Source organism: Notolepis coatsorum, assembly GCF_963971535.1.
Source record: "Notolepis coatsorum genome assembly, chromosome: 2".
Lineage (NCBI taxonomy): Eukaryota > Metazoa > Chordata > Actinopteri > Aulopiformes > Paralepididae > Notolepis > Notolepis coatsorum.
Genome location: NC_140166.1, coordinates 72002816 through 72018995, shown reverse-complemented (window position 1 = coordinate 72018995; position 16180 = coordinate 72002816). Strand labels below are relative to the sequence as shown.

The window sequence follows — 16180 nt, the reverse complement described above, 5'->3', positions numbered from 1 at the left end:
GTAAATGTCTGAATGGAACCCATGAGCATTCATACAGAGAGACAAGGAGGCAGAAGGTACTTCAAGCCAGTGGGTGTACTCCTGTACTATTTATTAATTATTATCGCAGAGATCTGGTTTGGGGCTGGGTCCATGGGACTGTTTCTGGGGGATGGAATCCGAAACTGGCCCCTGTAAATGTCTAAACCCAACCCCCTCCAATGTACAGTTTCCTACCCAACCTCCTCCAATGTACAGTTTATTTCCCCTCAAATGTATACTCACTTTCTTAAACTCTTTGTGTATCACAAACAGTACTGCACTTACTGTATTTGTAGATCTGGTATGTCATACATGTCTAGATGTAGCAGTATCTGTATAGTCATGTTATGATTAATTGAAAATGGGGGACCCTCACCCTGATGTAAACAAGACGAAAGTCTTTCTCTGGTCTGCAGCCCCTTAACAATTGTGTGTATTGGGCTGTACTGTACTGTATTGTACGGTACCCATTCTGCAATCTGTTAATAAAATGTTCAATCAATGGATGGGAGACAAAGAGTAAGGAGAATGCAGAGGACAACAAGTAGGTAAAAAACTAACACTCTCCCACTACCTAAAAATGTAAAATAAATGTAAACATGTTCTTCAGGGCTACGGGTAGGATGTACCTGTGCGGGTTTCCCCGACCAATCGTATTGCACTGTCCATTGATACCGCATGTGCGAACTGCGAACACGTCCCACAACATCGTTTCTGGAAGTCCACATAGGTTGGGCAAGGTAGAAGGTAGGCTATTGCAACGTTTTCCCCCCTGATAATGTCCAGATAATAACTATATAAATCGTGAGAAGGTTTTGAAATTGACCACTACAACACACCACACCGCTTATTGTTCTCCCCCTGAGAACTACGAGTTACTTAGCTACTATAGCTTAGCACAGTTGAAGTCTGGACAAAAGTTTGATGTTCTAAATGGAAAATGCGTAGGAACCTTGAACTGAAGTTCTATTTCAGACATTCGCTCGACATGGCTCTTCAGGGACCACCTGAGGGAACTCGAATAACTACTCGTCGTCAAGCAGCTGTAAGAGCCTTCAGTCGGTGGTTGCAGCAGGAGAGAGGGGCTCCTGAACTGCGCGGCCCCCACCATGCTCCGAAAGCAGGCAAGAAGAGAGAGGTAACACTGGATGAGAAACATATTGAATGTTGGCATCGCAACTACAATGTCAAGAATAGCATTATCGTGATGATGATAACAATAATAATAATAATAATAATAATAACAACAATCTTAAGATTGTTGGCCAGTTAGTTAGGGTGACCTACAGTATATGATAGGCTGCTGAATTGAGGTATTCCTCAAGATCCTAAAAAAAGCCTAACTACTGCACTTATCAACCATATGTTATGGCACAATGTCATAAATGGGCCCAACTGGAGATGGGATTTTGTAATAACCGACTGAATTAAGATGCAGGAGCTAAAAACAGCTATTATGCTATTTAGTATAAAGGCAGCACACAAAAAATGAACGTTTTTCTAGTTTTGAAGTACAGGTGTGTACTCTTCTGATATGTGTTTTCTACAGGATGAACCACGTCTGTCAAAGTATGAACTGGAACGCCTGGACAACATCAGACGTAACCACGAGTTTCTGTCCTCCATTAAACTTCACCAGGTTGGTCGTGTCCTCATTAGTTTGGCCAAAACTCACTGCCTAAATGCAATACATACCCTTTAGTGGATGGATGCCTTTATCCAAAGCTCCGTACAGTGCCATGAGTACATACATGACAACATCCCCTCCAAATTCCTCAGAGACTCAGCAGCCGCCATCACCCCAGTCATCACACACATAATAAACCTCTCCATAAAACAGGGACACGTCCCCAAATACTTCAAAAAAGGCAGCAAATTAGACCCAGGCAACTACCGCCCTGTTTCTATTCTTACCTCCATCTCGAAAGTCATGGAAAAAATAGTCTACGAACAGGTCGAAAAGTACCTAGCGGAAAAAAATCGAATCTACGAATTTCAATCTGGCTTCAGAACATCCCACTCCACTGACACATGCCTTCTCTATTTGAACGACCACATCAAACAAGAGGTGGACGCGGGCAAATACTGTGGAATGGTCATGCTGGACCTACAAAAGGCCTTCGGCACTGTCAATCACTCCATTCTGATGCAATTGGTTTTGATCGTTTTTTTTTATCCACTTTTTCTCTTTCTATTTTTCCTCCCATCCCAATTTGCTGTGCGAATTCTCCCCTCCCCTGTCTTGAACGTTGCTCGCATATGCCCCCCACTGGTCGGTTGTAGGGAGGATAGAAGCCTTGCATCACATGTCCCCTCCGATACATGTGGAGGCAGCCTGTCACATCTTTTCACCTGCCAGCGCGGACTCTCATTGGCGAGGTGTAACGTGTGGGAGGCTCACACTACCCCCGCCATTTCCTGTCTCTGCTGTGCAGGCGTCCCCCAACCGACCTGTAGGAGTCGCTGTCCACAACGTCCATATTACCACCCATTGACTTCCACCCGCTAACTCTGCCAATGAGTTAGTATGACGGCCGGCCCAAGCCGGAGGCAACGCCGACAGCCGGAGTCGAACCTGGTGTCTCTTGCGTTGGTGACGAGCGCAATGTCCGCTGCGCCACCCAGCCGCCTTGGTTTTGATAGTTTATCAGTGAGCTGGATGCAATCCTACTTTTTTTAAACTACAAGGGTGAATAATACTGTTTTTTTTGCTATTTTCTTTTAGAATACTGTTGGAGTCTTAATTTTTGTTAAGAATATAGGACAGGCATATATAAGTATTATGCTTCAGTCTGTACCTTTTCAGTCACTGTAAAATCAAATATTGTTAAATGATGGTGTATATTGTATTGTGTGAGATGATGACTGAATAAACTAATACTACTACTACTACTACTACTACTACTACTACTACTACTACTACTACTACTACTACTACTACTACTACTACTACTAATACACTCACATACCCTGGTCCCTGGATCTCCCATTTGGAACCACTATGCTCATATCATACTTCTTGTGTGAAGCTATTGTTTATTGTTGTTTAACTATTGCTATTTAACTAAAGCTATTGACTAAAGCTATTGATTGATTGATTGATTGATTTTATTTGACATAATAAAATACAATACACAGGTGCATACAGTATACAAATATATCAGGATAGTGCAAGAAAGTCCTTAGACTTATTTCCATTGTGGTCCATTGTGTCAAAAGGCAAAAGAGGAGTTGAAACTCATGAAGCCCAAGAGAGTTCTTAAGAGGTAAGCAGATGACTGATGGCACACACGTGTAGCCTACTAACACAATAACCAAACAATTTGATTGCATCAAAATCAACTTTTGTAATATGGATGTTAAAGAATAAAGCCAGTGTGTTGTAATGTATTAATATGAAAAGGGGCATTGGAGTTATTACGAAATGTACTTCAAAAGGCAACAAGCTCCATCAATCTATCGGTTGATGTACAGTAGTAAATAGAACAGCATGCTCATTAAACTTGCGTTCAGGAAAAATTGCATTTCCTATGTTCATCGCAACAATGAATTATGCTGACCAAAGCAACAATACGGCTCTGTGACTAGTTTTAACCCTTTTCTTTAGACAATAATGATTTTTTTTTTTTTTTTCACTTTTTCCACTTTTTCTCCCATTTTTCTATATTTTCTCCCATCCCAATTTCGTATCATCCAATTCAACCCTCCCCTGTCACGAACGCTGTTTCTTGCCTCCCACAAGCCGGCTGCAATGTGGACTAAGTCATACATAGCACAAGTCCCCTCCGGTACTTGAGGTAACAGCAGTCGCATCTTTTCACCTGCGCAGCTCGATCTCTCAGTGGCGAGGAGTAACGCGTGGGAGGCTCACGCTGCCCCCGACACTTCCTGATTCTACTGCGCAGGCGCACCAACCGACCTGTAGGAGTCGCTGTCCACAACGCCCGATCCCCACCCATCAGTTTCCCACCCCCTAATACGGCCAATGTGTATTAGTATGAACGACCAGCTAAACTGAAAGCAATGTGGAGCGCTGGGCTCGAACAGGCAAGCCCAGCGTCTCCGTCATTCGTGGCGAGCGCCTTGCCCATACAATAATGGAGTTCTATGACTTCTGGATATGAGATAATATGGTGTTTGCTAGATGGACTATACTTGTAGGTAGGATAAATGCATTGTGGGGCTGTGTTGACAATGAGAAAATAAAAAATAATGAGAAATTCACTGGCCTTATTCTTTAACACATTTTAAATTGTGAGTTGAAAACATTTACATGATTTAAACAGTGGTTGGCTTAGTAAGTGCTATTACTCCAGAGCAATTTTCAATTTCAGCCACTAGGTCAATGTTTATACCGAGCATTACAGTTATTGGTGGAGCTGACCAGGGCTGAGGGTTAAAACAACACAGGTCGTGCCGCTGACTCTCCCGACCCAGTTACTCAAACAGTATGACAAAGTCATTAATATATATTTGTGGGGGGGCAAAAGGCCACTATTTGGTCGGGCCAAAATGTATGCAGCAAAGGAAAATGGCGGCTTATCCCTGCCTAAGCTAGACTGGTATCACTATGCGTTCTCGCTCTCCCAGCTCTCCAAATTGAATCACTCGACTGAGGAGGCACCTGCTTGGGTCAAGATAGAGGAGGAAATGGTGTATCCCTCGTCTCTGGAATCCTGTCTGACACAATCAGACAGACCTATACCTCTTAAGAACCCTCTAATGGCGTTTGCCAGGGAAACTTGGAATCAATCGCACAGGCTGACTGGTGATAGCCCATATCTGACTACAAGAGCCTCTAAAAATAAAAATAATAAAAAACTAAAGATTGGTAAGAAATCAGTCATATGGGACGACTGGATTAAAAGGGGGATACATGTACTAGGTGATATAGCCGGGGAAGATGGGGTTTTACCTTTTGAGGATATTAAAGAGGATTTTGGTATAGATAATAAAAACTTCTATAAATTCCTACAGATTAGACATTGTATATCGTCATCAATGGGAGGGCCAAAGTGTGGCCCGATTACTGCAATTCAAGAAATATTTTATAAAGGATGGCGTAGGAAAGGCGGTGCGTCAAGATTCTATGATGTTATAAGAGAATACAATGCACCCAAGTTGGCGGGTCTGAGGCTGAGCTGGGAGAACGATGTACGTGAGGATATTACTGAGGAAATGTGGGAGAAGCTGGTGTCCAAATGGGGTAAATTCTCTCGGGAGGCGCAATCACAACTTATTTTTTACAAAGTGTTGAACAGAAGCTATTGGACGCCTAGTAAACTGGCCAGACTGAAATTAAGGGACAGTGACATCTGCTGGAGATGTGAGAAGGAGACAGGCACTTTACTGCACATGCTGTACGAATGTGAGAAGGTCCAGAAAATGTGGGATCAAATTGTGATATTCCTAAGTAAGGTTCTGAATGTGAAGATAAATAACGCCCCAATGGCATGTGTTTTGGGTATAGTACCGAAAGGGATTAAACTGCCTAAATACCGGGGAATGTGGTATAGAATGGCCATGATATCAGGATGTAGAATTGCATTACGACATTGGAAATCACCTGTTGATATTACTTTTAAAGAATGGATGGAACTAATGTTCCGGACAGCATCATATGAAAGGGTGACATATAGAGTCGCAGGAAGAGAGGATATCTTCGCTGAGGTATGGGACAGTTTTCTACACCGACTGAACGGTCTGGGGATGAATGATTAAGGTGGGGTTTCAGTATTATCAATGATGAAGGTGAAAAATGGGATCTGACCTGATGGTACCTATACTTTATATTGTATTATATATGTATATGCATTAACGTATATGCATCTTGGTTATATATGCACATATAGTAATGTTTTTTTTTGTAAGTATTTTTTTATAATTTCCATGTCTGTTTTTGGTATGTCTGTATAAGTCTTTTGTATGTTTTATATGTCTATACGAAAAATAAAAAAATAATCTTGGAATTTGCATATTATGCTGTTGAAATATATCTTTGAATATTTGTAAGATTTGTGCAAAAATAGCAATAAAAAAAAGAAAAAAAACACAGGTCGTCACCAAGGCCACTGCAAGCTTATCTCTGTTGATGGAGGATAATGCTGATTATGTTTCTATGCAGAAAGTCTAAAGAGAGCCTTGAGAGAGAAGTGTTGCCCCTGCGGAAGTCAGATCGCATCAAGAATAAGAAAGACCTGAAGGTAAGGTTAGGTTTCTATTTTAGAAACGAGGCTTGTTTCTCCTTTCATTCTAAAAAGAGGCTTGTCGCTGCTACTTTTTTACCGGTACTCGATTATGGCGACATGTTGTACATGAATGCCTGTTCTACCTCATTGCTTATGCTGCATGCCACTTATCATGGTGCGCTAAGATTCATTACTGGCTGTAGTGTAGATCTCTCACTCATCTGCATTTTGTACAAGAAGCTAGCTAGGTTGGCTGTCCCTGCCTGCTTGTATGCTTCACTAGTATTGGTACATCTTCCTCTATAAAGCATTACTTGGACTGTTACCTTTATATCTCTGTGGTAGAATAGGAAAACTGCAACAGACGGAATAAGCTTCCATGCATCGTTTCATGAGTTTCAACACCGAAGTGTTCGGTATGACTCATAATAAATTTTTAGTTTGTAAAATAGAGACATGAGTTTGATTGTTGTCAAACTCTATAAATAGCATTTGGAATGGGTCCTACTAATCACTATAAAGTACCACAAAGAACCACAAAGTACCACAAAATACCCCAAGTACCACAAAATACCCCAAAGGGCCCCAAAGTATACCACAAAATACCCTAAAGTGCCCCAAAATACCCCAAAGTGCCCCAAAATAACCCAAAGTATACCCTGAAATACCACAAAGTGCCCCAAAATACCACAAAATACCACAAAATACCACAACAAACGTGAACTTTCAAGTATCAAGTCTCACGCGACTCCTTCTACATACTCCTGGGTCCTAGTGTCCCCCAGGTTACTTGTATATGGCGTGTCAAAAGACTCTTTTTCTTTTTATTATAAACAATGTTTATTGGTTGTTGCTTTGTTTTCTGTTAATAAAATTGCATTTATCTATAGTCCTAATGCTTTACTCTCTTTTTTCATGTCCTCTAAGACAGATAGCATATTCTCCCTTTGAAGATATATCTCCATTTTGATGTGTTCCACTCCAGCTTGTTCCAGGGTCAGGGTGCTTTGACCTTTACTTAGGTCTTGTTTATCCTTTTCAAACTGTTCTTTAATTTCTTCTAATTGTTTCTCCTTCATCTTGTTTTCTTCCATATTAGCTTTGATCTCTTTCCATTGCTTTCGAATGTGATTGGCATAAGGCTCCATAAGGCTCTTCACATTATTTGCCTCTTCCATTCCCTGTTCATACGTCTTTTGTCTCTCCGTCTTAGGCTTCACGATGTCAGGCATGCACACATCCCCGTTCTTTAGAGGTAGTGACCATCCACGAGCTCAACAGTGTTTTCAACCATTTCCATGAACTGTCGATCTTCTCTTGATGGACCCAGCTGTTCGTCATGGCTGCACTGAGGGAAGTCAATTTGAAACTGCTGCTCCCACAGTTCATCCAATTTCACCACTGAGATATGGTTAGCAGTGACGCTAGGTTGTTCACAGTCTGCTCCTCCAGACAATGACCCATTAACAGTCCATCCCAACCTGGTCTGAACAGCATACGGCCCTCCATCCTCACTTGGAATTACCGTTACTGGCTCCAGAGCTCTAGGTACGTTCAAGCCAATCAAAAGCTCAATGTCTCTGTCAATTTCAGGTAGATGTACCCCACGCAAGTATGGCCATCTGTAGAAATCTTGCTGCTGTGGTATATTGCTCCTGCTGACAGGCATTTTCTTCTGTGTGAAGACGTCTGGCAAGTCATAGTAGAGGCCACTGTCCAGGCCCGCTACCTCCAAGTCTGATACAATGCAACATCCCACAACATTTTCCTGGCCCATAGTACATAGAAGAATCTCGGTTGCTCTTCCTGAGATATTCAGTCTATCCATCAGACTTGCTGTACAGAATGATCCTGAGCTCCCTTTGTCCAAAAAAGCATAGGTCTCCACAATGGTATGGCCCTTTTTAGACTTGACCTTGACTGGCACTATGGATAGTTTGCAGTCCTGCTCACCGGCCCCAGTGAGACCACTAGTTTGCACCGTTACCAGAGCACTGCCCACTGCCGTGTCAGTATCAGCTGCCACTGCTCTTTCTCTCTCTGCCTCCTTGTCCTTCGGGTAAATGTGAAGCATGCTAGGATGTCTGTTAGGGTTGTCTTAAATACTTCAAAGCTTCGAAGCTTCGTTCGATGGGCATGGGATTCTAATATGAAAATAAATTTTGATTATTAAAAAAATATATATATATATGATTTTTTATTTTTTTTTGCTAAATCAACTCTGCCTCTCTTTGTTAACTACAACAAGCAATGCTGTTTGTTATTTAAGATGAGGTCGGACTCGGCACTGACAGATTTGTGTTCATTGTGCTGCTTGTTTCGTTTGTCTAAGATTTAAAAAGGTTTAAACTTTACAGCACTGACAAAGTTGAACAAAGTGCTGTACAAGTCCCACAACATTAAAAAAAAAGAATCTAATTTTTTTATTTTTTATTTTATTTTTATTTCGAAGCTTCGAATTAAAATCGAATCTCGGCCTTGAATCTTCGAATTCCAAAAAAGGAAATCGAAGGTCAGCCCTAATGACATGACAGTCGCCTCCTGCAGTCCTTACTTATGTGCCCTCTGCACAAACAGCCAAAACCGATTCCGTGCTCTCTCAGGAAGGCAATCTTGTCCTCATGTGCCCTCTTTTCTAGGAGCGGGCACAACTCCAGTACTTGTTCATCCTCGCAACACAGGCAGGTCTTTTCATCCAGTGAGCCTCCTTCCTTTTGCATAATAGTCCTTTCCCTCCACAGAAGTGACTGTAGTTGCAAAACGACTTCCTTCGTTGTATTGACGCTGTTGGCTTTGCTTCGCACTGTGGTTGGAGTATCCTGTATATTACCAAATACAGGGTCAGCTATAATTTTCACCTGGCGCTCAATGAAATCCACAATGTCAGGAAAAGTAGCTCTATTATGACGCCTCTCTTGAATATCACAAGCCACCGTCCTCCATTTGTCTCTTAGCTTGTACGGTAACTTCTTTATTACTGTCAGCATGTTTGCATGTTGAGCTCAGACATGTACTGTATGTCATCCATCGCGTTACAACATCCTCTCAAAAAGAGACCATAAGCTTGGAGTGCTTTGACATCCTCTACCTTAACCATTGGCCAAGAGAGGGCTTTGTTCAAATAAGCTGCAGCAATATTTTGCTCATTCCCAAAATGTTCCTCCAAAAAAGCCTTTGCCTTGTAATATCCTCTGTCTGCAGGCATTTGTTGACAGATTTGAACTAGCTCTTGTGGTTGCCCCCTGGTGTACTGTGCCAAGAAGTACAGACAGTCTCTTACATCACCTGTCCTTTCTTCAATGTTGTACTCAAAACTTTAGTTCTCATAAAAGCATGGTACTGAAGAGGATCTCCCTCAAACACTTGGATCTCTGTTTGGCAAAGACGAGACATTCTGCTGTTGCACCAGCATAGCTGTAATTTCGTTTTGTCTTGCCATTATGGACAACAAGTTATTCCTTTCATCTGTGACTGACACATGAGCATGTGTACCGGCCACAAACTGAGGTGTTGAGACACAAGTCGTCATATTAGGAGCCATCCCAAGCCTGGGTGGTCTCTGGTGGATTATTCAAGATCCAACATCCACAGTATTTTCCCTTTCATTTGGCTTAGTGGAATGAGACTTGGATGTCATTGTGATTAGATTATCAACTTCTCCTTGGCCACAAGGCACAAATGAATCCACATAAATATTGAGAACAGCATGGGCCCCTCTCTCCATGTTGTTCAAATGGAAACAGCATTTATCGTCAGGTTTCTTAGATATGCTCCCAGTCACATTGCTTCCTGAGGCTCTGAATACATCAATCCTAGCCTGTGAGGCTGCTATCTCCACTTCAAGCTCAAATCGCTCTTTCCTCTTCCTTATTTCCTTCTCCTGCTGGTCCAGATCTTGTTTGTGTTTAAGCAACCTTTGACGCGTAAGGAGAGCAGCCATTTCAGCTTCTGCGTTAACACGGGAAGTAGAGGAACTTGAAGTCGTGGACGACCTAGATTGTGAACCATGTCCTCTTTTTCCAATATTTGAGATGCTGTCATTTGGCAGAATTTCATCCTGCATCTTTCCAGACAAGACATTCTGCTCCATGTCTGAGGATATTTTGTTAAGCTGTAGCTCACCCAACCACAAGCCTGGAGGATCTTTACACTCATGAGTCTCCATGTCCTTTGTTGCATGTTTTGAAAATGTCTGTTTCAGAGAGCCATTGTTTCACATCCTCGATAAATCCTTTGTTATTTTTATTGATGCTTGCAAACCATGCATTTTGTTTACACTGCTCCTCCTGAGGTATCAAAATCATGAATGACTCATGCAGTGAAATTGTGTTGTCATGCAACTGCATCAAAGTAGCCAGCTGAGTTTGCACCTGTGAAGCGTTATCATCATTCACCATGAGCTCCTTCAAAGCAGTGATGACACCCTTTATCTTATTCACTTTTGCATGACAGGCTTTCTGAAGCTTCATTTAATTCGCCAAGGCCTTTTCAGTGAATTTCCTTTTAACAATTTCATCATCAGCTCCATTGACATTCGAACCAGCATTTAATTCACCGACATTTGAACCAGCATTTAATTCACCGACATTTGAACCAGCATTTAATTTGCTCATATTGACATCCAGCTTCGCTACTTTCCATTCACGAAAGCAATCAAATATTGTCTGAGTAGTCGAGCAACAGAAATAAATGAGTCAATAATCCACGTCCGCCACTTAATGTGCGTAAACGAGCGATCCACTCACTCCGTCAACACAGTATGAATGAACTGAGTTAACACCATAGGTTGCGTGCGCTGCCGTGCGCTGCCATTCATTCACGTTTTTGTGTGTTTTCCTTTACTCACGGTTTGCATTCAAAGTGGCTGAGTGGTTCATCGTTCTATGCGCAATTCCAGCGAAGCGCTACATGGGATCCGTAGCCTTTCTGTTGACACTGTAATGAGACTATTTTAAAGTGACAAGTAAAAAGCCGCTGAGAGGGCTTGGGCAGGGAGATCTGTCCGACACGCGAGTCCAATGAATGAGCCTGAGTGAATGAATGAATGAAAACTTTATTTAACAGATTGCAGAATGGGTACAATACAGTATGGCTCAATACATACAATTGTTAAGGGGATGCAGACCAGAGAAAGACGTTTGTCTTGTTTACATCAGGGTCCCCCATTTTCAATTCATAGTGGAATTGACATCCAGGCCTAGTCATAGAGTCCGTAGCTGCAATTCAAGGGTGTTTATTTTAGCCTTCGGTTACATGCTCTTGCAGATGGTACATGGATTTCGATGGTAACTGAGTAACGTAATGCGGTCAACAGAAATATAGGCACCCTGCCCTCACCCTCTCTCTGTAACAAACAAACACTGAGTGATTCCCAGGCACAGGTGATATTAATTACCCTTCTTCCCAGGTGACGCACCCACACCTCCAGACAGACACACCCACCACCACTGGTGACAAAATGACATACACCCCTCCCTGCTCCCACAGGAGGTATAGTCGTTTTTTCATATCCATTTTTCAAAGCATCTACAAATGTGTTACTACAGATTAAATAACATTATTTAATGATGAACAAATCAAGTACAAACAATGTTGATAATGAAAAATATATATATAGTTATAAATGATTTAATAATCATTTACGAATGTATATAAATGGTTTGTTCATGATTAGTTCATTATCTACAAATACCTTATAAATGTCTTATAACTGAGTGTTATTATAAAGTGTTACCGATTTGGGTACGTTTTTTCTATATATTTTTTTTATACAGTATATGTTTTTTTTTAAGATGACCCAGAATGTAATGTAATGACACAGTTAGAATGTCCTGTTATTCTGTCATGTACTGTTGTCTATTTAGTACCCCAAAACGAACAGCAGGCCAAGGTCAAGAGAGGGTTTTACACCATCACCGGGTTTCCCAACATCATCGGAGCAATATACTGTATACCCGTATGAGGGCCGTCGGACGCTATGAGGTTTTAAACTCAAAGCGCGTTCTGGTACACCTGAATTTGCATACAGGAAACGTCCCGCTAGCTCCTTATAAGGGAGAGGCTAAGCATTGCACTTGTGCTGACCCCTGTGAATTCCCCACAGTGGGAATCTCGATTGCATAATTTCTGGTAGTGGGGATAAATATTCAAAAGCTATTTGTGACTGATCAGAATTAGATTAGATTAAAATGTATTGTCATTATACAGCACAAGTACAAGGCATCTAACCAGAGTACAAATGTAACAGTAAAGTGCAATAGTAATACAATGCACAGGTGATTTAAACTGGGTATAAAATATATAAATACTACTGAGTACCGGTAATAGTGCTCATCAGATGCATGTACATCAGTGGTCCCCAAACTACGGCCCGCGGGCCGAGTCCGGCCCGCCTCCACATTTGGCCCGGCCCCCTAGAGCCCCGGAGCTTGAAAAATAAAGACTTTTTATTTTTTTTAATTATTATTTTTAGGGATGCTCGATATTGGCTTTTTTACCGATACCGATATACCGATATTGTCCAACTCTTAATTTCCGATACCGATATCAACCGATACTGAATAATTTCAGGTAATTAACATTACATATCTCGTTGTGGAATTAACACACCATTATGCATACTTTTGACAATAAATGAAATCAGAATTTGTTCTTACTTGCCTGCCTGGGTAAAAAAAGGTTATAGAAATGAAAAAATAAAAATTCAAATTATTATTATTTATTTTTTTAAATCGATACCGATATTTTCCGATATCACATTTTAATGCCAATATCGGTAGGCCGATAATATCGGACATCCCTAATTATTTTAGATGGCAGCAATAAATAAATAAATAAATGATGATGATGATGATGATGATGATGATGATGATATTTTTTGTTGGTTTTTAGTACTTTTAAACATCCATTTTTAGTAAGTAGTAGTTTTCATTTGATCCTATAATTATTTCATTCACCGATTTGTGGACTTTTTCTTTTAGTGTCCTGAAAGGCGCCTTATAAATAAAATGCATTATTATTATCATCATCATCATCATCATCATCATCATCATCATCATCATCCAGGAGGGAAAAGACACTTTGGATAGTAGGGACTGCATCTCTGCCTGTCCTGGCCAGGAAACACTTTGCAACTGTGATCTCCTCTGGCAGTAGTTAGATATTGTAATGTGTGGCGAGGGGTTGCCGCAATTCCACTGAGAGAAACTGGTCTGAGGCTGGATAACATGCCTGTAAGCCTCTCATAAGTTGTTCTCCAACTCATGAGAACCTGCTCTCAAGCTCTTGCAGCATTCTGCCGAGGACTGGATAGAACAGTCTCTGTCTCAGCTGAACCCCTAAGCTGAGGTCTGAGCTTGTGCCACAAGATGACTCAACTACATACTCGCCCATCCTTTTCTGCTTCCTCCTTTGGCTAATAGTATGTTCCTCAATCCCAAGGCCATTACATACAGTATGGCCTTTGTCCTGTCATACATGTCCACTGCCATCTCTGAGGTGCGATAACCTTTGAGTGTGTCCTGCACTGTGCTTTTAAATAGTACAGAGCTAGAGCTAGGTGGTCTGTAGGTACTGTATATTTATGTCATAAATAGTGTTATTTATTTCATTAATAGTGTTATTATTTATTTCCTGACTTTTTTTTTTCTGTGAAGATCCTGGAAAGGGTTATTAATATTTGGTTATGTGTGGCTTTCTGGAAAACAATAAATGTTTACGTTTAGGCATCCCTGCGATCGTCACACTTTTTCTGTTACAAACTGACCCCGGCCCCCACCAGAGAAGGGAAAAGTTATGTGGCCCTCATAGGAAAAAGTTTGCCATATTTTCAGAAAATTTGCCTAAAAATACATACCTAAGTAAATGGAAGATTGCTGCACTTCTACAAGGACCATTTGCATGTTCTTGGTATCTAGGGACATCTATGGATCTCAGGGAATGGATTCCCAGTGTAAAAAAAGATTGTGTCTGTTAAATTGTAATGAACAAAAGGAGAATATAATTTTTTTTTAAATCATCTTTGACGGTGAATAACACCATACTAAAATTACCAGGCATGTGCCACTGAGCTCATTCAGCACCGTCTTGACCTTCAGCAGAATTTTGGACGTATTGTAGCCTGTTCAGGGCATTGCATGGGTAGCCCTACGAGAACAGAGTTTGCGTAGTCGAGACGGGAGGTGACGGGAGAGATGGCCGGACTCTGGAAATGTTCCTGAGATGGAAAAAAGCTGATTTAGTTATTGATTTTATATGGGAATGAAAGGAGAGGGTGGAGTCCAGTATGACACCCAGGTTGCAGACTTCTGGGGAAGGGTGGATTAAGCAGCCATCCACTTCTAGGAGGAGATCTCCAACCTTCCGGAGCAGTGACTGCTTGGCCACAACCATGAGCTCAGTCTTCTTGTTATTTAGCTTCAGGAAATTGGATGACATCCAGGCCTTGATGTCATTCAAGGAGGCAGTTTCCTATGTTTTTAGGACTGACATTTATGTTGCACTCGTTTTTAATTATTTAATTTTCTTATGTTATGCCTATGCTTACGATGTGTCAGAATTGTTTTATGTGTAGTGCGTTCATCTCTATGTAACTGTTGCTATGTTTTACTTCTGTGAAGCACTTTGTGATTTTATCTGTGAAAGGTGCTTTACAAATAAAGTTTACTTACTTACTTACTTACTTACTTACTTACTTACTTACTTACTTACTTACTTACTTACTTACTATGTCCTATTCTTCATCATATATACACTGTACTAACCATTTTGACATCTGTTTGTAGGTTAACTGCCCAAGTCAAATTGGCATAGACGGGGTGCAGGATGACTGCTTTGCCGTGAGCAGCATGTCGTGGCCACTACTTACAGACAGTTACAACGCAGGTGTTCCACCACAGCGGGCAGCTGCTCCACTCCTTCCTCGAGGGAAAGCACTTCGTCACCACACTGGCCTTCCATCCCAGTAGGAACACCTTACTGGGGGGTGATGACTATGGAAACCTCCATGTCTTCACTGACTGACATGGTTCACAACATGCAGCTGCAACTAAGAAGCAGGGGATTGTGTTTTTAGGACTGAGTTTCAGTTATGAATCCCCCTCTCAAAAAAAAGAAAGAAATTGCTTAATGCATTTTATTTACTTTGTTTATCTGTTCTTGTGTTCTTTTGTCTCTGAATACCGTATAACTTAATTTAGTCCCAATTAAATGCAGAGTCCCTTTTACTGGCCAGATATATCTATTTTGACAAGTAAAGGCCAGTCTCAATTAGAAGCCTAGTCTAAATTAATAGTTTTTGCCATTACTTCAAGTGCAGTTTTGTTTTTCTTTTTTATCAGCATTTGCAATAATAAATAAATCAAATCTGTGCTGAGAAAAACCACTCTCCCCAGCTGATTTGGCTTGATGCACGTGCATGATACATAGTTCTCTCTCAACATAATACAAATCTATCTACCGGACACTCGCACAACATAGGCTATATACATAGGCAAATACTGCGGCATGGTCATGCTGGACCTACAAAAGGCCTTTGACACGGTCAATCACTCCATTCTGATTGACAAGCTAAAAGCAATTGGTTTTGATAGTCTATCAGTGAGCTGGATGCAATCCTACCTTGAGGGCAGGGAACAGATGGTGGAGGTAAACGGTACCCTATCCCCCCCTCTCACAGTGAGCTGTGGTGTTCCACAAGGAAGCATACTAGGACCGCTACTGTTCCTAATTTATGCAAATGACATGTCGTCAGCTTGTGACTGCAACTTGTTCCTGTTTGCGGACGACTCAGCCCTGCTGGTCTCTGACAAGAACAAGTTACAGGTTGAAAAAACCCTCAGCTCTGAACTAGGCAGAATCTGCATATGGCTCGCTGATAACAAACTATCATTACACATGGGCAAAACAGAGTCCATTCTCTTCGGTTCAAATAACAAACTCAGCAAGACCGACGGCTTCTCAGTTACAGTGGG

At 41.3% G+C, this 16180-nt stretch overlaps 2 protein-coding genes across 2 annotated transcripts in view; both read left to right on the top strand.

Moving 5' to 3' along the window:
* wdr76 (WD repeat domain 76) overlaps nt 1-16180 on the top strand; it is a gene marked incomplete at its 3' end in the record, with an annotated part of 89876 nt that overhangs the window by 21635 nt on the left and 52061 nt on the right. The gene's annotated exons all lie outside the window — the stretch shown is intronic.
* LOC311223925 (uncharacterized protein) lies at nt 654-15207 on the top strand. Its single transcript, XM_084308700.1, has 7 exons — nt 654-768; nt 997-1159; nt 1571-1660; nt 3241-3287; nt 6146-6224; nt 11617-11699; nt 14993-15207. The coding sequence occupies exons 2-7, from the start codon at nt 1010-1012 to the stop codon at nt 15018-15020; spliced, it is 477 nt and encodes a 158-aa protein (XP_084164826.1). The 5' UTR covers nt 654-768; nt 997-1009; the 3' UTR covers nt 15021-15207.